The sequence below is a fragment of the Nipponia nippon genome, unplaced genomic scaffold, assembly GCF_047370975.1.
Source record: "Nipponia nippon isolate SJK-2023a ecotype South Korea unplaced genomic scaffold, ASM4737097v1 scaffold_21, whole genome shotgun sequence".
Classification (NCBI taxonomy): domain Eukaryota; kingdom Metazoa; phylum Chordata; class Aves; order Pelecaniformes; family Threskiornithidae; genus Nipponia; species Nipponia nippon.
The window spans coordinates 4,745,191-4,771,959 of record NW_028262338.1 but is presented as its reverse complement, the minus strand read 5'-3'; the positions used below and the strand labels follow the sequence as shown (position 1 = coordinate 4,771,959).

General features: G+C 39.3%; 1 protein-coding gene across 2 annotated transcripts in view; it reads right to left on the bottom strand.

Moving 5' to 3' along the window:
• The window catches only part of SLIT3 (slit guidance ligand 3), a 601,195-nt gene that overhangs the window by 223,081 nt on the left and 351,345 nt on the right, over nucleotides 1-26,769 (bottom strand). For both annotated transcript variants that reach the window (XM_087759961.1, XM_087759962.1), the window contains one exon: nucleotides 6,269-6,340. In XM_087759961.1, coding sequence (XP_087616087.1) covers nucleotides 6,269-6,340 — 72 coding nt within the window. The remainder of the gene's footprint in view (nucleotides 1-6,268; nucleotides 6,341-26,769) is intronic.

The following is a 26,769-nucleotide window of genomic DNA, read 5'->3' as shown; positions in this document are numbered from 1 at the left end:
TAGGGTCCATCGGCTTTCTAAAAGTTCTCCAGAAAAAGGCATTTCTGTAGTTAATCTTATCTCCAATTGATTTATTTAACAGAAACCTTGTAGTAACAGCAGCCAGGTTCTTCAGGAGCATTTCTCCTTCCCTTAAAGACCTACGGCGATACAGGAGGCAGGAAGAATGGGAAGGGTATGAGCTACAGGACAGTCTAATAAGTAATAGAGTAGAGAAAAATGGCAATTATCATTTGTCCACGGATGCCTCTATACTCTGGGTGCACCATTTCTCAATTGCCAGAACGACTTTTGTTCTTCCTCTGGCGTAGCCTGACTGCCTGGGATACAAGTTCGACACGGCAAACTGGGGTTGCTCTTAGAAAAGCCAAACTCCTTGTTTCTCACCTAACTGGTAGATACTTCAATTACTCACATACTGCCAACGGTTACCCCCTTCAGTTTTGTTTTTATGACATGTATTATGTACATGCTGACTGATGAAATAAGTAATGATTTTAGGTTCATTTTATTCATTTACATACATTTGAGCTAATATATACCCTTGGGTAAAACAAACCAACCAACCAACCAAAAAAAAAAAACCCAAACCCCAAACATTTTAATTTTATTGTACTCTAGTATGAGGAAGTAAAACAGCCATGCACAACATTTTAAATAGAAATCTCATTTTCATTATTGTATTTAGGTATTTTGGGATCAGTTATAGGAACACAATTTACAGAGTTCAAATTTGATCCTGATTGCCTCAACCGATCATAATTTCCAGCACAACAGAGGAGGAAATCACATGTGTGTGGCATTTTCAGGCTTTCATTAAGCAGTGACATCTCATATATTTAGAATTATGACATGACTTTTGCTCCCTGACTCTCCAGGTTGGGAAAACAAATAAAAGTCTTCTATCTAGTTAAGACATGCCCAGAATAGCATTTTGCAAGTAAGTAAAACTGACTATATAACTGAGTGTTCAGAATACAGAAGACAACCACAGGAACAATTAAATCCTGGCTGTAGCACAAAATAATGATTCATGTTCAGAAAAGTTCTTAGAATTCTGCTAGGACAAAAGGTAGTGTGTATAGTAAGCACACTCATCCATGACATCTCTAGCAGAAATTGCACAGATTGCTACATTTTTTATGAAACACAATCCTTTACAACAGGAACGTATCGGATTGAAAAAAGGAAAGCATGAATAACCCTGTTCCACTTGTAGAACGCTCGCAGTGACTGATGTGTCAGACAACGTGCAGAAGAACTGGGGGACGCAGACCGCAAGCGGTCTGGCAGATCGCGCTCTGTCCCGCGGAACACGACTCGGCGCTGAATCAGAGTTCGAAAGAAACCAGTGCGCGGCACTTGTGGCTGCGTGCTTTCCTGGGCATTTGCCGTGGAGCAGGAAGAGCAGCGAGGCAGGAATGTTTGGAGAGAAAAGGTTATATATACAAACACTGACAGAACAATTTTAATTTCTATGACTCCTTCTCATTTTAAGATTTCAGGGATGGAAGGGCGGTATGTTTTCATTTATGTTTACATTTTACAAACTGAAAAACTACTTTTTTTTTTTTTTTAAGACCAAATATTTAGGGCTCATTTGGAATTGAAGTTACAACTTAAAATTGCTGTGGATATTTGGGTGACTGTACTTGCACTTCTTCAGTATTACTTGTGAGTGAATTACCACAATTTTTCACACTACACCGCCCAGAGTCGAATGGCGGATTCCTGCGTGCGTAGTTTGTTGCTACAGACTCAGAGTCAGTGCTCATTCATTTCAAAAAGCAGGTGAAACTCAGGAAAGAGGATTTTCAGGCTCAGAGATATTATATGAAAGACCTACAGCAGTTAACATGACTAACAACCAGAACCCCAAATCATCCCGTACTAGCTCTGTACGGCAAGAACTCATTTGCCTCTTTAACAGAATACTATCCGCAGTCCTCCTAGGATTAGCTCTTGGTATGATTGGGTTTGGGAATTTTTTTTTACAGAAAATCCACAATGAACAAAACATATTCAAGCTCCAGTCCCTCTGGCTATCATTGTGAAGTAGAAGGAAAACCAGCTTTTACAATATAAAACAAGGAAAACACTCCACCTAAGCTGCCAACAGTGACTCGTAATTCTTTCTGTCCTGTCCACATGGCACAACTGCCTTGTCACCACGCAGTTTTCAAGCTACCCCAGCGAGGCAAAACAATAACAAATAAATTAAAAGCGTTTTTTGCTAAATTGAGTTCTGTATCTTACCGAGATACAGATCCTAAAACCACAAGTATTGTTCAGCACTTCCAGTCTAATGACAATAGCGCGATCACTCACTCGATATTACTAGTTTATCTAGTTTGACTGAGCTTGTTGAACCACCTTGAAACTAATTCCTTTTATTCATGTATCCTAAGAGACTCAAGGTGAAATTCTGAGCTCTGGAAGAGTTGGATCTCCTATGCTTCGTAATTTTGGACATTTGGAAATAACGCCATGGACTAAATTCTAATCTACAAAGAACATGAACGTTGTATTGCCACACACCATAAGGAATAGTGGACAATTACTTTAAAGAATTCTTTGGGGTATTATTTCGGTTTTGTTTTGCGAGGTTTTTTTAATAATCTTTAAATGTACTTACAGCTACACTAATAACTGTTTCTCAATAATACTCTTATTGCCAGATATTGCCACGGGACATAACTAAAAATTAAGAGTAGCAGAAAATCTTCTCCTACTAAAAATGACACTTCAGTTATTGAAAGTTTCACACTGATTTTTTTCCAACTTTTCTGCACATTTCTATTCCAACAGGTCATAAGTTAGCTAATACCTTTTGCCACCCCCTTACAAATACATGCCCCTGTTACTTTTGATTGCTGTTTCAGTGGTTGCACACACCTTTCTGTGTGTTGGAATGCAAGAACAAACCCACTGAAATGTGCTTTATCGTCTTGCAAAAGGAGGAAAAGGAAGTATGTCAACAAGAAACATAGCTATTTTATCAACAGATTAAGAACAAAACCTTTCTGGGAAATCTGACACAAAAATGAAGAAAACTAGCCCCAATACAAAACTGCCAAGAAAGGATGTTTAAGCAAGCACGTCATTTCTGCATGCCATTTCTCAGGCATTATCTTCACCTTGCTCCAGGGGCAAAGACAATCGGCAGAAGGCACCAAAGCACTTTATACTCAACGTTTTTGCAGCTTTTTAACCCAAAACTCAAGAGTCACCAGTAGCACTTGGCACCTGCATTACGGTCTACATAGGTCAGATTATAGGATCAGGGACGCCTTTTGGGACATCTGAACCACGGAAGCTCATAAACAAAAACGTGATCAAAAGACAGTGTCTGTACTGGGAGCCGCTATCAGTGCCTTGGTCTGACCCAAGCTTCAGCTGGAGTTAGCAACTCACTGCACCATTCTGAGCACTGAAATTAGTCACAAATTTCAGTCGTCTTTTCACCTCTGCCTCTGTGCTATTTGTTGCTACAGAACTTACTCATGACACATGAAAAAGAAAATAAAAGTGGTAAATGAAAACAGCTTGCTTGATAAACAGAACTAAGTAACACGGACTATGGAGTGCTCTTCATTTTTGAAGGATAACTGCAGAACTTCCTTCTGTTCCTACATCTACCACATCACCAAGCTCCTTGCACTCATGTTTTTTGAGGAATTCAAGGTGAATGAACAGTGCAATCCAGAAACCAAAGTGCTCTTAAAGAAAGTGTTCTTAATTTATTTTTTTGAGTAATGCTAAGCATTTTGTCTCTGCCCCAAGTTACCTACAGAATTCAGAGTTCTGTAGACAGGCGGGTGTGCAGAGAAAAGATGCAGAAATGTAAACGTTTGATATCAGGAAGGTCACAAGATTTCAGTAAGATAAAGACGAAATACGTTATTTGGTACCCTTGCAAACTGTTCAAACAGATAATTAGATTAATTTTTGCCAGAATGATTAAATATCTTCTACATATTGCATTACAGGTTCAAATATATCTGCATAAGATATATAGTGGGTCTGAAATGATGAAAATTGGTTTCACTTGTTAATATTCTTTTATGGTTCAAATAGCTTTAATTTTTTAATATTATGACTGTTTTACAACTGAAGATATGATATTCTCTGGGGCATTAAGAAAATTTATTTTGATAGCGAGATATAACTGCTCAAACTTTCTTTGAAGAAAAACTTGGAAAAAATTCAGATTAGGTTGGAAGTATAAAACTCACATTTTGTGACTGCAAGAAAAATACCTTTAGAAATAGACATTATCAATCTATTTTCTAATCTTTTAGAATTAAGATTGATTTTTCCTGTAGCAGTATGTCTGTGCTGAAAATTAAAAATACATTAAAGAACTGATTATTATGTATTTTATATAGCTTCCTCTTCTCCCACCCACAAATAACTGGCATAGAATTAACCAATTAAAAGCAGAGAGATAAATAAACTAATTCAACATTTACTGCGTCCTAGGGAGAAGGAATGCATTCCCAGCAACTTTTTCAGAGCCTGCAGAACTCCGTGTATTACAGAAATGGTTCTGCCTATTGTCCAGCCTATTTTAGTGAAAGCCATAGCACAGTCTACTGTCAGTGGAGGACTGATTCACTCTCTGCGGATATGGAAAGATCAGTCCATAAAAAAAAAAAAAAAGAAGTCAATTTTATAGGAGTACGTGACTTTTTTCTTTTCTTCCTTTCTTTCACCACACAGTAGACTTTTCAATCTGACAGACAAGTAAAACTTTATAGTGGTAACACATTACTTTTCCTGAAAAGTGCTATTAATATAGAATTCCAACAATACTCTTGATAACGTAAGTTCCCAGATAAGAAACTCTGCAGATACCTACTGTTAGCTCAATATGAGCAACACACACTGTCTGATCAATATCAATATCCCAGCCTGGGAGAGAGAGAGGCCAAAAGCATCCCAGATGCCTGTGACAGACAAACACGCACAGCCACCACTCCCAGGTCCCTCAGGAAGCTGAACTTGCTGCTGCTGAAACTGATGGCAAAACTCCTTTGAGCATCAGTCCGAGGGTGGGTAGAGCCCTTGAGGAAGAATTCCCAATATTATTCACATGCATATTCAAAACCACTGTGGTGCGTGGCACAGCGCTGCCTATAAAGGCCATTGTATTGCCTGTTCTCGGAAGCAAAGGCAAAGCCTTGAGTCTGCTGAATCTCCAAGGTGCCAGGACTGTGTGAGGCAGGTGCTGGCTTTACCCATCTACCATTTGCTGTTTCATACCGTGTAATTTAAGGGCAAGCTTTTCAGCAGCCTGAGCAGGCCTTCCCTGCTGTATTTAAGCATATACGGTTTCAGTGCTGGACCAGTATTAACTCCAGTTCAGATGTTGAGGGTCTGAATTTTGGAGGGGTCCCCCCGGCTCCCTCTCCATTTTGGCTTAGGACTGTGTGCTTTCACAGGTATTAACACATTCAGCTTTGCGGCAGTAACTTTCAGGTAACAGGGAAAGCTTTATATCAGTTCATACAGTCAAAACCTATTCCAGAAAAGGTCTCTAAGTGAACAAGGAACTGTTAGTAATAAGCAAATTATCTGCTTAGATACTGATTTCTGGGTAATATTGGATTTTACATTACAATAATGGTGCTCTAAATCTAATGTGCTTTTTCTCTGTTAGAGTCAGCTTTCACTGTCAAATCCCTTTTTTCTTTTTTTGGTCTGTGCTGCAGCTTTAACAGCTGATGTGTAAAGTTTGTGGTACGTGAAGAGCACAACGTGGTGTTATTTCAGCCCTCAGAGAAGGATCCTCCCCAAAAGCCAATGACTGCACTGAACAAGCCTGCCAAACGCCCGTCTCTCCTCCCTCTTACATACCAAACACCTTTTAAACAGCTTTTTGTCTAGGGCAATAGTCTGATATCTCATAATATTGCTCCCCACAAACCTGTTACCCATCCGCTACTCGACATTACGCAGACCTGGCCGGGTTTCTGGCTGCAGAGCATACATCGGACACACTTTGAATACTGCTGAACCCCATCTGTTCCACGCAGCAGCGAGCACGGCAATATCCCTGCTCCTCAGGAGCGGTAACAGAGAAGTCGTCTATTGTGGTTTAATTAGCAGTAACCCCAGCCTGGGGGAAGTGTGAGATTTCACTTTGCTACCTATACCACCGGTCTGAGGTGGGAAGGAAGGATATCAAGCCCCCAGATTCGCCCAGCACTGCAGCACGGGGAGAGCCACCCCCCCGCCGCCCCAGCACAGCACCAAGTCAACTCACAGGATCTCCAGGTCGCGCAGGGCTCGGAAGGCTCCATCTTCGATGCAGCTGATCTGGTTGTTGTCCAGTTGCCTGCAGAAAGGAAGGGAGAGGATGAAGGCTGGCCGGTACGGGCAGAGCTGCCTCGGAGCGCCAGGTTGGGGGCTTCCCCATCACCGAGGTGTCCCTCCACCCCCTCGCAGCGCCTGCTCGCCACCCCGCGCAGGGCTGCTCAGCTGCCACGCTGCTCTGGCTCTGCTCGCTGCTGTCTGACAGCGCTGCACGCTACCGCACACTGAAGCCTGTCAGGTCTCAGTAAATATTAATTGCGCCTTTTTTTTTTTTTTTTTTTTTAAAGGCAGAAGGGAGTAATTTCATTACATTAGGGCATCCAATCCATTATGAGCTTTTACCGTCATGTCACTGAAACAATTTCATTAAGCTAAAGGCCTGTAAATCATTGGAGGTCACTGTGCTGCCCTCCGTGACCTCCCAGAATGCCTTTTTTTCTTTTACTGGAAGTTGGAGTCCTCTGTCCTGACAGTACTAAATCTCCAGGCTTTATCTGCCCAAGAGCTGTGAGAGTGCATAGGGAATATACCAATTCCAAATTAGACTCAACTAATCTAATTTTATAGTCTTTTTATTATTCTAAGCACCAAATGTCTGTGGTGGTTCGATGCCTCTCTGCATTGTTACTGGTCCCATCTGGTAGCCCGTTCTATTGAAAGACTTCTGGCTAAATACAGATTCCGTCTAACTGCATCAGGGAGAGCAATCCAGTGACAGAACGCATTATATACACATACACTTAAAACACTATTTTGCTTCAAAATGTGTAATTTAATATTTGGATGGTGGAGTTCTCCCATTTGTCTCCCTGCATACGCACGATTTAAATATATTTTACAATACATGTGGATACAGCAGTACAGCTACATCTGTCTCTTTTGCTTAGAAAACTGAAGTTATAAGTTGTAATTTAAAATTCAGTAATTACATTTTCTGACATCTGATCCTTTAAATTTTACACTTAGAGAAATAAAATTATGTACCTACCCACGTGTAAGTACAATATCTGCATTTCATAAAAAAACAGATGCGGGCTCCCAACTCTGTATGATACCACCCTTTGCACAGCACATACTTTAGGTTTGGTGAGGCAGGGACCATTTGTCCGGTGTGTGTGAAGTACCACGAACAAAGATACCAAGACTGCATTGCAGTTCCCGGTTGCTGTTACAAAATAATAAATATATACACAGAGATAGCAAATATACTACGCTTGTGTATAATATATTTATATAGTTTTACCAACTTCTTTCCAGTTATTTGCTGTACCTATTTTTTGGTCTAAATAGACATTTGTCACAACTTTCTTATCATACAACAATAAAGAATAAACAGAGCACTGCCGTATAATCACAAAACAAAAAACCAAACCAAAGTCTCTTTGGGGTAGAGCGCAGAAGGCGATACAAAGTTTTAAATGAAGCAACAACAAATATAATCTTTATGCACCCCTTTAAAAATTGAGTTTGATCTACTAACACTGAACATCTTGAATATGTATATATTTGAAGACTAGGGGAAACTTATCCTTTGTAATGTAGTCTGGTCTGGATGAACATTCGGGGTTTTTATGATTTAAAGTGCATGAAAAAACCATACACGCTATAAGGTCTACTAAAGAGCTTAGCAAGCACAAAGCCCAGCTGAGGTTTCTCGTAGCGCTCATAACTTTGGAGAACATGCTGAATTTGGCAAAACTTCAGTGATGTCTCCTATACTGACCGGGATGTACAATCATCCAAAGTGGATTTTTCTGTAGCGTAAGAGTTCATGCATAGTATATATACATAAGTAGATCAGTATATACATACATATTTCTTTATGTTCTCTCTTCTTCTCCCACCACCTAGCAGAGATGCTAAAAACTATATATTTTTGACTGCTAGGAGGAGCAGTGGCTGCTGAGTGGCTTTTTCCAAGATCTCTGTTTAATTGTGTGGGTTAAAATATTTTTGCTCAAACAGAAAGGATGGTGGATTTCAGGAAGCATAAACTTAAAATGAGTTAAATATAACGCTAGTTGCATGACTAAGTACTTTACACTTCAGTTGGCTTTATTAAGCATAAAGTTGGCACATGCTAGCATGACGAAGAGAAAGCAGGCGCAACTTGAGAATCACCTCTCTCTCTTCTTCCACGGGAAGTACTATATATTGCCTATTTTTATTTGAGTTATACTATAATATTGATTTTTCTGCCAAATACACTAAAATAAGCAAATAAACCCAGTGTGCAAGTCACAAAGCCTTCTGATTAAAGGGCTTCACAGTGCATTGTGTTTTTAAAAAAACGCTGTGCGCTCAGATTGATTTTTGTTGAAAAAGCGTAATGACAAGCTTAACCATATTTCTATAGGTCCCGTCATGCTAGCGCTAACAACCAAGTTTAGTCCGTGTGATTAATCCGTAGGACCATAGCAGGGGCAACCTCTAGACGCCCAGAAGACATGGACTTAGCAGGATAGTCAGTAAAGAGGGAAAATATTGGTTAAAGATACACCCTGATTCTGCGTGCCCCATGAACTAAAGATGCAGAGTCTCTGGGAGACATCACCACGTTTAATGCTTCTTTGTAACACAGAGCTCACGTCTCCTGATATCTATCATTTCAAAACATTCACATCGGTGTTTAAAAGCATGAGAATTTCTTCTCAAAAGGAACAGAACTATTAGTTGTCTTAAAATTAGGCATGACTGTGTTTAAGACCCTTCACCTCCCCGTTTATTTCTCAATGTGTAAAGATGTTTCTTTGCACCTGTACAGCACCCTGGTGAGCGGTTAAGCAGAGACTAGAAATTTGAGAGTTTAAACAACATCTTCCTTCCAAGACACCGTGTTAGTTTAAAGTTTTGAGAAAACTTCACGTAAAGCCTTGCAGAAAGGCAGAGACAGGTGTCCAACACGTACTTTTATACCCGTAAAGACAAAATAAAAAGCCTGTGATGTGGGCTAGCAGCCAGACCACATACTCAAAGTGGGTAAGCTCTGCATGCAGCTCTTCAATGCACAGAATAGACATGCCTAACATTTGTTGAGAAGAGTATCTTACCTGAATAAAATTAATCATATGCAGAGAAAGTAAAAACACAACTTTAAAAAAAAAAAAGGAAAAAAACGAAATCAGTATTTCAAAACAGGTGGCACGTACATTTCCTCGAGGAACACGCGACACTGCTCTCATTTCTTCATCGCTGCCTTCTGAACGTTATGCATGTAACGGTGTAACATAATGGCGTAATAAAGGTCAGACAACACAAACTCAGATTGAAGACACAATTTTAAAATGGACAAAGTCACTTTTTATACCTCTGTTTACTCCTGCCTGTTCAAGGAATACAGCACTAAGCTCAGACTTTATCTAAAACTACCTAGTGATTCAGCTGCCTCTGAAGAAAATCAGGGTGCTCACACAGAAAAAGTGAGCCTCTATATTGTAAGAGGCTAAAGGATGAATGAAACCACAATAACTGAGCTGTGTGAAATAGCCATACAATACATATGGCACATGATAAGAGCTACAAGCCAAGGCATGAACAAACAAGCACCGTCAAACTTTGAACTTCTAAGTTTTTGCTAGGTTAGATAGATATCTAACTTTTATTTGGGTGAAGGCGTTTGGGGTAAATGGCTAACCCCTCCTGCATTAGACACAAAGCACTGGACTTGGGCTCGCTTCTTGCTCCAACGTCAAAGAGCTGAGATCCCTGCCTGGGAAACCCAGCAGCTCGCGTGTGATTGAATTACCTACTCTGACCTCACCTAGGAGGCTCCAGGGACCCGAGATCCCCCGACAGGCAATTAGCAACCAGACAATACGAACAGATACAAAGAGCAACACCACAAGATCCCAGAGAATGGGGCACAACGCTCGAGCAAGGAAAATATTGATGGGTATATGGGATTTAGGTAAAGTGTGACACAGACAAATGTTTATAAACAATGAGAGAATTTATAAAATTATTTGGAGAAAAAGGCATCTTTCATATGGTAGAGCTCTAATACATAATGCCATATGTATTATTATAATCTAACTCTAACCATGACTCAATAGCTAGTCTCCGTTTTTATTAAAAAGCAGGAAAATTATGTGACTAAATTACATGCAACTGGTTGATCATTGTCTATCTTTAAAATTGATGTTTTAAAGAAAAAAACTTAGACATAAATCACCTTTCTATGACATGAGAAATCACGCCACATCCTAATAGATTTATATCACTGGACAGTCTATGGTTTGACCAAGACACCACTATAACTGTTTAAAACACAATTCCCCTGACAGAATATTTATCTATCATACGTGAGAGCGAAATTTCAAATAACATTTGGAAAGAATAGGATCTTGTAATGTTGATATTCTTTTGCCATTTGAAATAATCCTTTAAATACCGAGGCTTGGAGGTTTTGCTCACAACAATAAGGAACGTTTAGTTTTCAAATGCATTTGAGAGATAAAAATCCCCAGCAACAAAGCTGATTTTTATCAAAAAAATCCAAAACTGTTCTAACATATTAAAGAATTGAATTCCTCCAGGGTGAAATTTTCCAAAACCGAAATAATCTAATCTTTTACTAACATTAAAAGCTAGTTAATATTTAAACCCCTATATTTATTTTACTGGCAACATTTCTTCATAGTACACCAACTAACCTGATGCCACATATAAGAGCTTTCAAGATTTTTTTCTGCAGTTAGCCATTCACATTCATGAAGAAGAGGTCCTTCAAGCATCAACTTTTCCCAATAATGAACTATATAATCGGTGTTTTGTACTTTGTTTCAGTGAGGGATTTTTTTTTCCATTTACAAACACCACCGAGGCCACTGCAGAGCTCAAGTGTTAATCTGGTTTTTAATTATAATGTGACAGTAGTTTAATTACTATAACCTCTTTCTATATTTTGTCCACAATCTAGTTAAATATTTAAATAAAAGCCTGTATTAACAAGTACTGTAATAAATACTTTTCAGATTTCTTTGTTTCTCATATTTTACATGTTTAGCATAAAAAGCAGTGTTAGAATAGTTGCATATTTAAGAAAGTTCTACTGTTATAGATAGGACATTACTACTGTTATAGATATCTACTGTTATATATCTGAGATTAAGCAAGAGCCATTTCCTCGTTAATAAAAGACTTGCATCTTTAACCAAAAGTATCCATATTAAAGGTATTGCATTACTAAAGAATTTAAAGGAATTTTCAATAGTCATTTTCCAGGAAGGTAAAATCACTGTCACTTATTACAGAACTGTTGTTAGAAAAAAAATGAATTTTGTTAATTATGTCCCCAAAAGAACCTCGGTTTGGAGAACGTTTTCCCCAAACCTTTTCTGTTTTTTTTTCCTAATACAAACTTCTGGGTCTATGTCACCACTTTCCTGTAAAGTTCATACCCTAGTACTGAAGCTCTTCAATAACCTGTAAGAATTACAGAGACATTCTATAACATTTACTGTCCAGCCTCCAAACCAGTCCTTATATAACTTTGAGAATGTTAAAATTTGAAAGGAAAGTGACACCAATACATCTAGGTAAAATTTCTCACCTACCAAACTAAAGTCCTTATCCTTAAATTGAATTGATAAGGAAGGATCATAAATGATAATAGATGGTCCTTTGAAGTAATACTGAATTCTATTAAATTGAAATAATAGAAAGTTATTTCAAAGAAGCTTTTAATGCATTTTTCATGTTTAATTTTTACTCTTTATTGATGCTTTACTAAAATCATTCTCCAAGAGCTTGCTTGTATTAGAAAATTTAAAGAATTAATACATTAAATTCAACAGTAAAATAAATCTCAAGTGGAGTAAATAGGTGGTGCAAAACACAAATGACAGAGCTGCTGTGATCAAGCTGAAATCTCCCTCTGGCATTTTTACAAGTGTTCCAAAATTCCTTTTTTTTTGTTTCCTAAAGATGTGGTTTTGCCAAAAGCTACGGTTGAAGCATTGTGCAAAACAGCTCATCTGCATGAAATAATTGGGCACAGTCATATTCTCTGCCTTCCGTTTTCATACCTGACCTGTGTTGCCAGGTTGCTACAATAAGGAGGGAGGGATATCTGATTTGGGAGGGAAGAGTTGCTTGTAAACAATTACTCTGCAGACTATTTAAAAGTATTAAGTATTTACTCTAAGTTCTTTTATTACATTAACTCATGATGCAAAATGTTTCTGTCAAAAAATAAACATCGTATTAGCTTAACACAAAACTTAAGTGGCAAATGAACATGGAGACTAGTCCTGCCCTCTTCCCACAAGGATAAATACACACAAACCCAAGATTTCCTTTCAGTATCAGGGGGGTTGGAACAATTTTTTTTTTCCCTTTTTTAACTCTCTCTGGTTGCTGATGTAACAAATAGTGCATACCAAGCACAGAAATGGCTGTCTCCATAGCAATTGGGGCAGGTTTTGCGGTTTCCCTAGTTACTCTTGACTGATAACCATCTGTTGTTCTCCTCTGCCATAGCCCCAAAGGGGAAAAGGGGAAGAAATGAGGAAGATAAAATAGGTGTTAGAGAATATGAAAGTTATTTACCATAGTGGTTTTAACATTTTCAGAAGGTTTGCACTTACATAAATCTTCATTTTATTTATTGTTATTTTCAGTTGCCCAGTATCAAATACCACAGGTAAAGAAGAGTTCTAATTCCAAAATGTTACTAATCATTCACCTTATTAATAGGAAATCATACTAGGGAATCACATTAGCAATATTAATAGGAAATCATATCATTAGGGATGTTACTATGAAACTGTGGAAAATCTGAAACTAAGGCACTTATATAGAAAAAATATGCAGATGTTTAATCTAGATAATGAGTAGAAATTTGTAATGTACAAAGAGCATGGGGTAGAGGAGGTGCAGAAGGTTAGCGTCCACCTAGCTGCTGCAGGTGGAATAGGATCACTAAGTAACTACTACGTTCCACCCCTGACCAGCAATACTAGCTGGAAGTTACCTCCTGTTTACACGTCTGTGGCCATCACTTCCATCAAACCTTGAGCCCCTTCCTTCCCTTCAGCGTGCCTGTGTGGTGCTCTAAGGGAGACACGGGGACAGCGTGCCTGCAAGGACAAGGCTCCCCGTGCCTGCAGGGACAAGGCTCCCCGTGCCTGCAGGGACCAGGCTGCCCGTGCCCGCATCCTTCCTCGGGGACGGCAGCACCGCAAACTTGCGCCACGGTCAGCCCCCGATGGCCTTGCTGCCTGAGGCATGCGTCAGGATGCGTACTATAAGCAAGGTCAATGTTTACATAGGCTCACGTACCATCACGGTATTACTTGCATGGAACTAACAGCACGTAAGTCATGCTCATTTTGAAGGGAAAACAAATAAGCCTCCACAGGCTAGCTGTTACAGCAGATCAATATAGCAGCGTGCAACTGGGCTTTGGGTTTTTTCCCTGAAAACGACTCTGTGCGTATGTTCTGTGTAGTAACAAATTCATTACAGAACCAAAACTTAAAAAAGAAAGACACAGAATGCTTCATCCCTTAATGTTAAAATTTGTATCGGCTGTCAGTTGTCAAAGACAGACAAAATTTGTTTGGCGCTACCAGTATTTCCAAAACATGGCTTCAGTAGGCCAGAGGGCTGCAAGGAACTCTGGAGCAACTCAACAAGGCAGGGTTATTGCTCTGCTGGTTCCTACCCACAGCGCAGGAGAGGAGACGTTCTGGACGCAGACGACAGGGCTGCTGGCCCCAGGACGCCACCGACGGGCTTCCCTGCGGCTGCCCGCGGGAGCCCAGCAGCACAGGGCTGCGCAGAGCTTATCGGGAGAAGGGGCTACAGATGCCCACGTGTACTGCCAGGATAAAGGGCAGGATGTAGCAAAGCAAGGTGGTTATTTAACAGGGTCACTTAGCGAAAATCATATTAATTCTGGTGTTTCATTGTTTACACAGTTTCATTATTAATAATTCACTAAATTCGGCTTTGAGAGGAAAACTAGGGCTCTCATGCCTTTAAGAGGCCTAGGCTTTTTCAGCAAACATGAAAATTACATGACAAGATAGAGGCCATGGCAGAGAGCAAACGCAGCAGACCTTGGCAATTAAGCGAAGGTAAACGTGCCCAAGGGCCAGACGCCAGAAGCACCTCTTTTACACAGTTAGGAAGATGACAGAGCAAAAAGGAATCTTGACATTTGATCTCCAGACATCTGTCCCCTCTGAAATCACATATTACATTAGATTAATTCTATCACCCACAGTCATACAATGACCTGAGATATGTTTTCTAGCTCTTAAGACAAATATTAGGAGGAAATAATCCCAGAACAGTAAATGTTGTGAGTAAAATCACAGCAAAGTGTCAACCCTGTTACAGGGCTGGTAAATTTGGGCAAACCTTACTGGTTTTTGTGTTTTGGCGACTTTTTTTTTTTCCCTAAATTAGAAAATTGATATTAATACCTAGTGGATGAATACCCAAACAATTAACATCTTGCAGTTATGAACTGTAGTATCTTAGTATAACACACCAATTAATTTTTCAATCAGATCCTGGTTTATCACACTGTTTTAAAAAACCAAGAATGGCCAGTTAATGCTAGGGAGGGAAGAACAGTTTGGGATATCTCAGTGCTCCATTTTGGTTTGGGGGATTATTTTTTTTTAACGTGGTCGTATTCAGATCCTCAACATCCAAGAAGTGCTAAAATAATAACTAAAACCCACAGTCACTGGATCATAGTTAACGAACACTACATCTTTCAAGATGCTGCATTAGTTTTAAATCACTCTGACAGGGGTTTCCAGTATTGATCCTGCTTAGCACAGGCTCAGAAGCTTTTCTACAGGGTTCCAAGGAGCAGGCCATTTCATCTTTAATACAGCTGTGGGTTCTGATTTTAGGATGAGTAAGTGGCACTCCAGATGAGGAAAGGTCTCTGTGTGGGGTGCTTCCAGGTTTTCTGCTTTGGTTTTATGCCTTTTCTCTTATACTGATCTGGCAACAGCAACTCGCCTTTGAGCCATGAAGTTTAAATTATTCTAGTAATTTCCACTGTAAAATTGGCCAGTGAAAAATAACCAATGAAGAATAATTGTTTTCAATTACTTTAAGACAAGGAGCCATTTGGCTTAGCTACAGCTTTCTCTTGTTCACTGCCTACCTGTCTGGGCATTATCAGAGATTTTAATAGGCAAATCCTGCTAAATGGCTGAGGTCCACATGCAGCTCCAAACCCGGACTCCGCACTCTGATTACACGTTTCTCTGCTTTGCAGCTATGTGACTTCTCAGGCCTACTGAAAAAGAGCAGCAGATCCATGGGCATCATATACCTGTGCTCCTAAGGCCGTTGCCCTCTTCCTGATATAAAACAAGGCTAGCAATGAATACTGTAAAAACATTTGAGAGTTGTTTTCCAGTCATTGCTTCAATGCACGCGCAACATCCCGATCCTCTGTTTTTAAGAGTCTTTATATTTGTCATTTCTTAGCATCATATCTCATTTTGTAAGTCAGACCTGTGGCTGACTTGTAATTAATAGTAGATAAGCATATGGGCAAATTTAGACGAGTCGGTGCTAAGGGTGGGAGAGAGACCTTAGAATTCATCATCGAGCTTCTGAGCTTTTAAGACATTTACATCAAACTTCATTCTCACTACTCAAGGCAATGAATTGAAGTTCCATATCCAAATTCCCACTTTTAAGAATTACTTCTTATGGTTACAGTTCTGACTCTATACTTCATTGCCCCAAATTTGCTTGTTCTCCTATGTGATTTCAAAGAAATAAGTTAACAAAACACGTGCTTTGGATTTCTGCACTACCTGCTTACGCTACAAAAACTTTGACGAAAGGGTGAATTCTTGCTGTGCGCTTTTTATATATTTATTGATATTTGTACTATGTTTAGTACAAAGCCCGCTTCTCTGGGCCCTCTGTGTGCTGATATATCTAACTTATGTAGTTTCATAAGTACATTTGTTTACTCATATAAGTACATATGTAAGTACGTATTACATGAGTAAGCAAACGACACTCCTGTTAGTCTGAGAAGTCTGGTAAAGGGTTCAAATAAGCACCAAAACCTGCTATTTTGTTATTGTTACAAAGTGGGGTATCCTTGGCAAACACCAAGTGTGTAAAAAAAAGAAACCAGCATTTCCAAACCAGGGAAGAGCCTTCAGTGAAAAAGCAGTGACTGTCTGAGAGTGGCTCCAGGACTGGAGGGTGCTGGGCCACTGCCTCACCCAGGAGCTAGGAGACTCACGATGGGATAGCACCTTTGTCACAGAGACCCCAAAACATTAGGAAATCATTTCTATAGGGAAGGGGATAAGCTATAAGCAATTGCAGAATGGAAAACATTCGACTGGAGCCTGCTTTGGGCCATACACCACTGATACAAAACAGCTTAGCTTTAACTGCTGAACTTTCACCAAACAGCCTTCTCCGAAATCACAGCCTTTTGTTTCAGAGATGTGTTGTCGTGTCCTGCCTGCTACACGGTGAGGTCCGAGGGGGAAGAAACCTCACTCTGTGTGGATTCAGAGCCTCATGCAAGAGTCCTGAGCAGGCCAGCCTAAAGGTGATTCTTATCAGTAGTATTGCCAAAATTCACTCCTAGACATGAAATGTTTGTTGGGCAATTATATATAAATTTGAAGGCCCATCCATCTTCCTCCAGTAGTTATCCAGATTCAAGTTAATCATCTCATGACGTATTTCAAAAAGAAAATATCACACAAATTATGCTTCTGTGACTTGTGTCCTCCTCTGCCATCCACTCCTCTGCCCAAGTCTACCGCATTTCTGGAACACTTGCAAAACTCACCTATGCTGTCAATGAAACACCTGCACATAACAAATGAAAGCCCAAAACACTTAACCGGGCATCTACAGAACAAGAAGCGTTAGGAAAGAATAACTAGTTTCTAGACAGAAAAAAAGAACTTTAAAGAAAAGTCAATCAAAAGAAATGCCAGAAAAGATGGTACAAAAGGAAAGCAAATAAAAGACCTGACATATTAAATGGGAACCAAAAATAATGTTGCTCTTGGTCATCTTGGGACCTAGTAATTACATCAGTTTTGAAATACTTTGAAAAGTGCTATGGAAATACAAAGCAAACTGGATCATAGTTGACAAAAAAAAAGCCATTTTGTTTTATTGTTTTCAAGCCAGCCAAATTCATGTCATCTGTGAAATGTTTATCACCCAGGGTAAAGACAGCAATCCATCCTGCAGATTTATGTTTACAAGCATTTTGGAGCAAATGTTCCTGTTTGAACACCCATATGAACCATAAGCATCCAATATGTTTGGATCACTACATTCAGTTTTTGTTAGCAGATCTTTAACTTTCTGAACAATGTTTTACCAAATCAATGTGGCACCACTGTATCTCCTGCGGGAACAGGGCACAGAGCATATGTGACAACTCTTCCGCATATTCACCAGGGAGAGTTTATTTCCATCTACATGAAACCATAGGTCTATTTCTTTTAATTCATAAAAGCAAATGGCATCCATCTATTTTTGACATTTACGCGATTGCCGTAGTATTTGAGTCCCTCACCCTTTAATACATTTATTCATCCGCCCTGCAGACACACAGCTGTCAGCAGCGTAAGGAGGTTTAACAAAATTGCAGGAACTCAACGCAACACCTCCGGTTCCACTAACCCACATCATTTCTAAATTAAAATATGCTTCCCTGGCCTCAGGACATGTAAAGTACCCACCTAAAACATAGAACAGGGAGAGTTTATATCAAAAGTGCTGAACACCACTCACTGCAAGAGATATTGATGATGTTACTATTGTCACAAAGTACATTTATAAAGACATAGGTAAAACATGTATAACAGCATGAATGTTTTACTGAATTGCAGTACTTGAAAGTAAAATTATCATCAAAACCCTACTGGTACCTGATATCACCACGTAAGCTTAGTTCTTGGGTAGAATTTAAAAGCAGCCTAACAGGTGCTGAAGTCTGTCTTTCAGCTTTCCTTCTGAATCACTGTCCGCTTGGAGAGATTAACTGCCGGGCAAGGAATGACTTGACCCTGGATCCGAAACTGAAATCCCAGTACCAAGGGACAACCATAATCTCCAAGACAACACGCGCTGCAAAAACAGGATGACAGGTCGCCTCCAAAGGGCTTTATTCCATCTTGCAGGAAACTCGAGTAAGGTAACTTAAAAGTCCGTATTTATCTATAAATGCAGGACTTCTAATACACAGAAACGTGAAAGAATTACTGCATTTAAAACTAGTAAAAACAGCATCATGAAATAACTGCATCCCTAATTTTAAAAGAAAAAAACCATAGATATAGGTAGAAGATGGCTTATTATTAGCAACATGGTTAGTATTATTATCTAAGTTTTACACCTTACATCTAACATCAACAAGAAATATTGCAGATGCAGGTTTATACACAGAATTTCGTAGAAGTTATAGAGTTCAATAGTTTTCTCCGCAAGTTGCTAAGTTTTTATTTTTTTTTAAGAAAAATATTTCATTTTAAAATTAATAACATCAACCTTCAGGTCATCTTAGACAATGTGATTTCTTAAATATAAATGGTTACATGTCTAAACTGTTCATTCACATTTACTTACTAGCCACTGAGTAGTGATTCTACAAGCCTTACAAGATTAAAGCCATTAACAAAGAATCTTAAACGTTAACTTAATCCATATGACTTTGAAACTTTCTTGTTAGGTGGTATTTTTTTATTATTATTTTTTCCTGACATTAGTCCATAAATATATTCATAGCAGACACAGCTGCTTCCTCTGCCAGGACTGCCATAACGAAAAGGCAGTCATGTGCAAGCAAACTTTTACTCCCTAGTAGGATTAGCAGCAAGTTTGGATCAAAAGAGCACACCAGTTACCTTACCTGACCCTTTAGACAAAATCTCAAGCATCTAATTCATAGTGAAATGTGACAGCGCTTAGATAAAACGGCCAGAGAAAAGCCCTGCCCCAAATTTTCTTTCTTGCAATCAAAGCAACAAATCTTGTGTAAGTAGGTAAAGAGGATACCTGCGCAATTGGCTTCACAGTACATTTCTCCCATCCTTCTCAGTCATTCTCCTGAGAGTGCTGTTTGCCCAACTTACTGGCAAGAGCTTGTTGCTTATCCCCCCCTCCCTGGCCTGAACATTAACCCTTAATTATGCTTTCCAGCTGCTCCACAAGAAGCGAGAGCGCCATATCTTTCAAAAGCAATGTGAGCTCACAGCAGAGAGCTAAAAACCAAACAAACCCCCCACCAAAACGGTTCCGATAACCGCGAGCCCCCTCATTCAGTGAGTCAGTCCGGGCAAACCACCTCATCTCCCTGCAGCAGTCATCTCCCTTATAAGACTGGTTTTAAAAGCAGGACCTAATCAATAGCTGATGCTGCGTACGACCTGAGCTTAAGCATATAAATTAAATACAAAATAAAGCAGGTTCAAGGGTGAAACTCACAGACAGGGCTATCGAGGGGTCACAAAAAAAGTAAAAGGAAGAAAAGAAAAAAAAAAAAAAATCAGGCTCATTTCTGAAGCTAAGTTTCACACCAGAAAGATCCATTTCCCACCACACATCACACCACGCAATTTTTAATTTGTATGAAAAAGAATAATGTTTCGCTGCACTGAGAAGCCGACTGGATGCGGTGACTCTTATGTTGTGCACCTGGAAATGCAGCAAGAACTGCTTATGCCGACCTTAAGGCAAACCATTTGCCTTAAGAAATCTTGTGCACCACGTCGCAGTTTTATATAGCCCATTAGCTTATCTGTTTAAATAAGTTAAATTCTGGGGTTTGGTGTTTTGTTTTTGGTTTTGTTTGTTGTTTTTTTTTTTTTTTTTAAAGCACCATTCTATATTCCAGTATTAACTATCATGACTGCCATATAAGCAACTTCTGACTGACAGGATATTGAGGCAGAATTATATTGGGAAATAATCTTGATCATTCTTCAAAGTCTTATGTTCCTTCAAAAGGACAATTAAGAAATCCTCCCTTTCCCTAGTAAAGCAAGAGAAAGGAAGAAGAATTCTACGTATGAGAATAGTACCTTGGACAAGCCGTGTATGCATATTACCATGGCGTTACTGTATTACTGTTCAATGATTTGGAAAAATAACTCCAAAAAGAGCTTCAAAAAAAAAAACCAAACCAAACCACAAAAGACTGGAGCAGAGGTTACTTCCACATGAAGATAGAATTCTCTCATTTGTTTCTTTGACATTTATGGGACTACCAAAGGGTACACAAAAGCAAAATTAGATCCCACAGGCTTTTGGTAGGACAAAAAGTGGAGGAAAATGATACTCGGTAGCAGAAATCAGTTGTACAGATGAGACCGTCATCTAACGGCCCTTTCCAATGCTGTCATCTCACATTCGCCCTATGTCATCTGGCCTTAAACAAAAGGGTTTTTATTCTTGCCTACCTCAAAGCTATTTTACTAAAGCCATTCTCAGATTTACACCTAGATAATCAACTTTACACTATTTCTATTAATCTCATAACAGATATTTGAGTGCCTGAGGATTCCCTCTGTGCCTCACTTAGAGTGAGATCCTTGTTAGATAGCAAGTCCAAGCACCAACATGATTTTTTAAAATAAAAGAAAACAAGGATCCTCCACAGGATCTTCTGAATATCCATGTAGGATTTACATGATCCGAGCTTCTTTTGATGAAATTTTCAAATGATGCAGCAATTTAGCTGTTTAAAAGGACTCTATAACATCCCTCGCTGTATAAACACAGTGAACGTGTGTTCATATAAAACCAATTTATGATGAAAAGACTGCAAAATACAATTATACCATTACAGTTTAATTCTTTTTTCCTCCAAAAATGTTTTCCTTTCAAGGCACAACAATTTTGGATTGTACTGAATTGCAGGTGGCTTCATTTTCCTATGGCCACTTTATCTCACGGAGCCACCCAATTGCAAGAGAGTGAAGCCATGTAACAGACTGAATCACTGAATGAGAAACACCATCATTCCCTCCTGTGCTCCAAACAGGGCAAGAAACTATACAGAGGCTTTGCCGTCATCGTCATTTTAAATAGCCGGTTCTGTCCCCTCACAGAAAGCTGCAGCTGAGTTGGGGACTGACAATAGCCAAGCAGCAGCCTTGCTGAGGTGGGGTCAAGAAGGGGGGACATCCATCTTATTTTGTGGTCAAGGAAGAGCGGTGCAGGAAATCCAGTCCCCCAATCAATTACTGAAATTAATTTTTGAGCCTAAATCATTGCCTTCTGGAGAAAACAAGAATCCATTTACTTACCTGTTTTGCACCAGTGTTTTCATCACTCTTTTTAACAAAGTTAGATTTAAAATAGCAATTGTGTTATCCAGAAAAAGTGATGCAGTATTAATTAAGAACTGAGAAAGTTTTATTCACCTTAAAAGGCACAACGAATCCAGGAACACTGTTGCCTATTTACAAAATGAAATATCAAAACTTAATCCCAGTGAAACAGTGAAACGACTGGAGAGACTCACAGTATTTCTGCCTCGAAAGCTGACAAGCACACTGGCCCTTCAAAACTGATTCTGAGCAGCAGGGCAGCACTCCCTGCAGATCCCGTCACCATAGGCAAGATCTCCATTTTGCACAGAACTGGTCCTGCCAGAGAAGTCCCACGGCAAAGCATGGCATTGCCACGAACAAGAAGGCGCTGCCCGGCTCCTGCTCTCGTGCGCCAAAAGACACGTTTTCTTGCTAGCTAAAAGACATGTGTTGCACTGACTGAAGAGCCGAGTTGAAACACAGGGGGAGAAGAGAAAAAAGAAAAAGAAAATAAAGAAGAAAAAAAAAAAAAAAAAGACTACTCAAGCTATGGTTTTAACTTTGTCCAGCTGGAAAGGTCAAGAGGAGAAGGCAAACTTTGTTCTGCTGGTGGACAGTATTTACAACCCCCATTTATTCATGGAGTCTGCACTAAAATGATATTGCTATGCTGTTTTGGCTAGAGACGGCATACGCTGACCCCTCCGTGCCCAGCACAGCACCGGAATAATTCCATACAAAAGGTTTGCATTAAATGTAATGAAGCAAATGACAAAATCAATAAACCTGGAATGGTGTGGCTATCATAAAAATGATGTAAATTCAGAGTTCACAGTGGTTACGAAGCTATTTAGAATTATAATTAAAACCAGTACTTTTTTTTTTTTTTCCCCAAAATAAAAGCTCATTTTGACAATCATAAATGAACACTACAGGAAATTTTCAACAAATGTATTCAAAATTAAGGTATGGCACAAAGACAGCATAAATTATCCAAAGATAAACTGTAGGCATAGGTTAGCCTAAAAAAGTACAAAATAAAGAAAATTTGATTTTCATACTTTTTCAACTGATGTCACATCCCATTTTACTCAAGTTCTATATCAAAAGGACAGTAAGAATACCACATAGCCTGTTTTTAAATCATGGTATTTTCTGGAGTTTGTTTCTGTCAAAGAGACTTTTGTAAGACTATTAAAACAGAAAAGGGCCAAACCTGCTATTCATTACTCTCTGTAGAAAGGCGGTGCTGCAGCATGGGTGCTGCATCAAAATTTATCTATGCTTTACTGGGATAAAAGATTCATGAGCCCAGAAAGCACCGAGCAGGGCTCAGCAAAATAACTAAGCGGATAAGTAATTCCTGGAAATATCAATAGTCACCCTGACTTTTTGTAGCAGATTTCAAATCCCAGATACTGGATCCCATTCAAACTTAGGGGTGAGGTTTTCCTTTGTCAAGCTCTGGACATGGAACTTGTGGCCTCATTTAAAAATTTACACCAATGCCACATTTAGGCAAGTGAATTACATACACCTTAAATCTCTAGATTCCTGAAACTGATTTTTTTAAACTGTTTTCCACCTAATCAAAGGGAAAATTCACTATAAATTTTAAAAGTGACCATCAAGCCTGGGGTTCTCACACAAAATGTTCACATCGCAGTGTCAGATGTGCTGTTTTCCTGATGGGAATGACACATCCATGGCACTCTTCAAAACCCCTGCTGATGACCAGCTTACGGAGCTGCATTGCTAACGGCTATAGGAGAAGCCCTCTTAGGCAGGAGAAGGCAATAAATTATGCAAAATAGAAAGCACAGGGAAGATCAGAACAGAATTAGAAGTAGATGGAAAGGGCGACTTAGGCCTATGTGGTACACTTCATCTTTCTTGCCATCAGCATTAGGGTTTTACCATAAGAACAAGGAAAGTGCAGCCTTTAAATGGTGCTTGAAATACATTTCGAGAAAAGGAAAAAACAATTGGTATTTATGCTTGTCTTACACCTACAAGAAATATTTAGAAATCTATGGTTTGTCCAAAAATTGATATTGTAAACAATATATATTGCAGTGGATATACTAAATACAGAAATTGGGTAAATCAAAATTATGTATAACCTTATTATCGAGGTAGTCGGCTCTGATCCACATCAGAAAAATTAAAATTATAAAAATAATAAATGCCACCATATTAAATGTCACCAAACATACATCCTCCCACTACTAAATACTGCTGGCTTATGTACTTCCATTTTATAGGTAGAGCACACTTACGAGATATTTCAGCTTTTATTTATCTGACATTTTACTCAGGGGGAAGCAACCTTTACAGTGAGGAAATCTGTTTCTCAGGAGCGATGGTTTGGCTTTTAATGAGTTGCCGGTGACAGATCCCTTGTGGCTAGTCGAGCCCACAGCTATGGGCACCCATGAAACAAATACTTCCTGCAATGCAACTGGACAGGAGAACACAGCAGACATCCACTCTACTTAATGTAAATGTTTTCATTTAAAAAAAAAAAAAAACAACAAAAAAACCCCCAAAACCAGCAGCAGTGCATTTTCAATCTGTGAAATCAATCTCAAGTGAAGTACAAGTGGTAGTTTAGCACATTCAACAGATTTAGGATCATTCGGTGCTGGTTAGTCCACCTGGTGTTTTATTTATTAGCAAGGGACATGGGAAAGGGGATTACATAAACCAAAATACGTTTTAAAAACACATGTATAGTCTAATCACACTACCAAATATGACATACGTTTAAATACTTCATGAAATGGTTCTGGAGTTTTCCAGTATTTATCACGTGTGTTGCAGAATTTGCAGGTTATTAGTTTGCACATGTTTCTGCCACTGCCCCCTGATGCATTTGGGACCATCCCAAGTTGTTCAGGAATAAAGCAAGAAAGCAGCATTCCCTTTAGCAGCTCTTCTCATAAAATACAGGAATATTCTGCAGGTTGGGACCAAACCCTGCAGTTCGCCACGTGAAGAGTTGACATAACACTACTGCAGAGCATTTGCAAAAATGTGCTATCAAGACTGAAATTAGCTCACTAGCTAGCAAGAGTACTGCTGAACCGGCATCTTTCAACACCAGTGGACAATGCAAAAATCCCACAAAACTTTCTTCCCAAGAAGGTAATTTTGAAGAATGACTACTCCTTATGATGTTAAAAGAGATATATGCAAAACTTTCAGGATTGTAATGACACTATAAAAACATAATATTTCTTGACAATCACGATAAACTGGTAGAGAGCACAGCTATCCAGGAGGCACTGCCTATGTGCACCATATTCTAGAAAAATGCAGAATTAACTCCTTATTCAAGACAGCTTGCTCACCCTCAGCCGTCCTGCACAAGGCTCTTCTGCGGGGGAAGGCATATAGGGGTAGTCTTCCCTATAGACAGGGCACGCACCCTTATGCCCAAGATGCCGCACTTGTACGTACCATCAGGAAGTACAGACGGTGTATGCGTTGCCTACCCTTCTCACTGCAGCACGCCTGACAAGAAAAAAGGCTATTCCTATTCACTGTAGGAAGAGAAGAAACTGTGATTAAAAGGATGCAGTTTCCGAGTTAAAATTAAAGTTTTAATCTCTGCATCCCTAACAGGTTTAGTCTTGGCTGTGGCTGCAGCACCTATGATGTTCCTGATGGCAACAGACTGGGAGAGCAGTAAGGCACCTTCAGCTGGAGGCTAACGAAAATGCAATTCCTCCCTGCGCCCTCCTGCCTGCCAGAAGTCAGGCTGCACAGCATTTAGGTCTTCTTGCTTTTTTCTCTGATTTTTACTATAAGATAGACAAGAGAAGTTATTTAGAAAGATCAGGGTAGGTAGATTTTAACAGTTAGTGATTCAGAACTGAATAAACTAGAAGAGAGAAAAGCAAAGCGATGATACATGCCAAACTGTCCTCAGACGATATAGCAGCAGCAGTTCCCCAAGCAAAACTGTGACACACAGCCAGTCAGTCCCTGCAAAGGCGGGCCATGACTCTCGAGGCAAAGGAAGCAACCACCTCCTGTGTCCCTCGGCATGCGGGCCCTTTCCATGAGATGTAAAGAAATAACCGTTGCTGTATCACAAAATGTCCACTGCTAAGACTCAGACTCTCTGCTTGGTTGGTTTTGCATATCTCACCTTAAATGCATTCTGTATTGTGTAGGGAACATGCATGTGCATTTCAATCAATCATATCTTTTTAATGAGTTAATTGTGAAATATATGCTTTTTACATTTATTATAGGGGGTAGAACAGATGGCAAAAGCTCAAACTAATATATTAATAAAATTAACTTATGCTGCAGGTGATGTTTCTCCATAGAAGATGGTAAGTTGGTAACATGTTATTTTAATGTTATAATAATGCTGCATTACAGCAGAATTTCTAGGAAAGCAAATGTGATGGCCACGGAGATCTCTCTTGAATTCATTACGGTCACTATCAAAACGAATACCAATTACAGGAGACAGAAACAAATACACCGTTGGAATACATTGAGTGCAGTGTGAATTTATGGATAAGGAGGAGGAAAATTATTTACAAATTTTTAAGGTTGAAGTAATATGATCTTTTCACCCCCTAAAGAGTGCAAAAGGCTTGTCTCTAATGAGTATTTTCAAATAGCTGACTGTTTCAATACCTCTGACCTGTTTTGCCAGTTCTGAAAACACTCAAAAGATACCAGCTGAGATCAAAGCAACCTGAAATCTGTTCCACAATGGAAATTTATCCTTTCCTTAAATTTTCATGTATTCATAGTTAAAATATACTGTGCCTTTTATGCACATCATCAAATACCGACACATATTGCTCAGTCTATTAAAAGGTACATAAGCAAATACACAAGCCAACATGCGATAATCAACTCTCCTCTGGCCATTTCAGTGCTTTTATTTGAGGCCAACCACTGACTTCAGTAGACTTATTCCAGATTTTACACCAAACGAGTGGAAAATCTGGCCAACTGTTTATCTTCCTCCTTTTGTTTTATTTTACTGCAAACTGCAACAGTAACACTGAATACTGTACACAAATGTCAAGAAACTAAGGCCAGGAATTTCAGAGGGCTCCGGATAATAGCTTCCCTTGAGAACCCAGACTAAAGGAGTTTTCTAGTGTAACATTTCATTAAGATATACTCCATA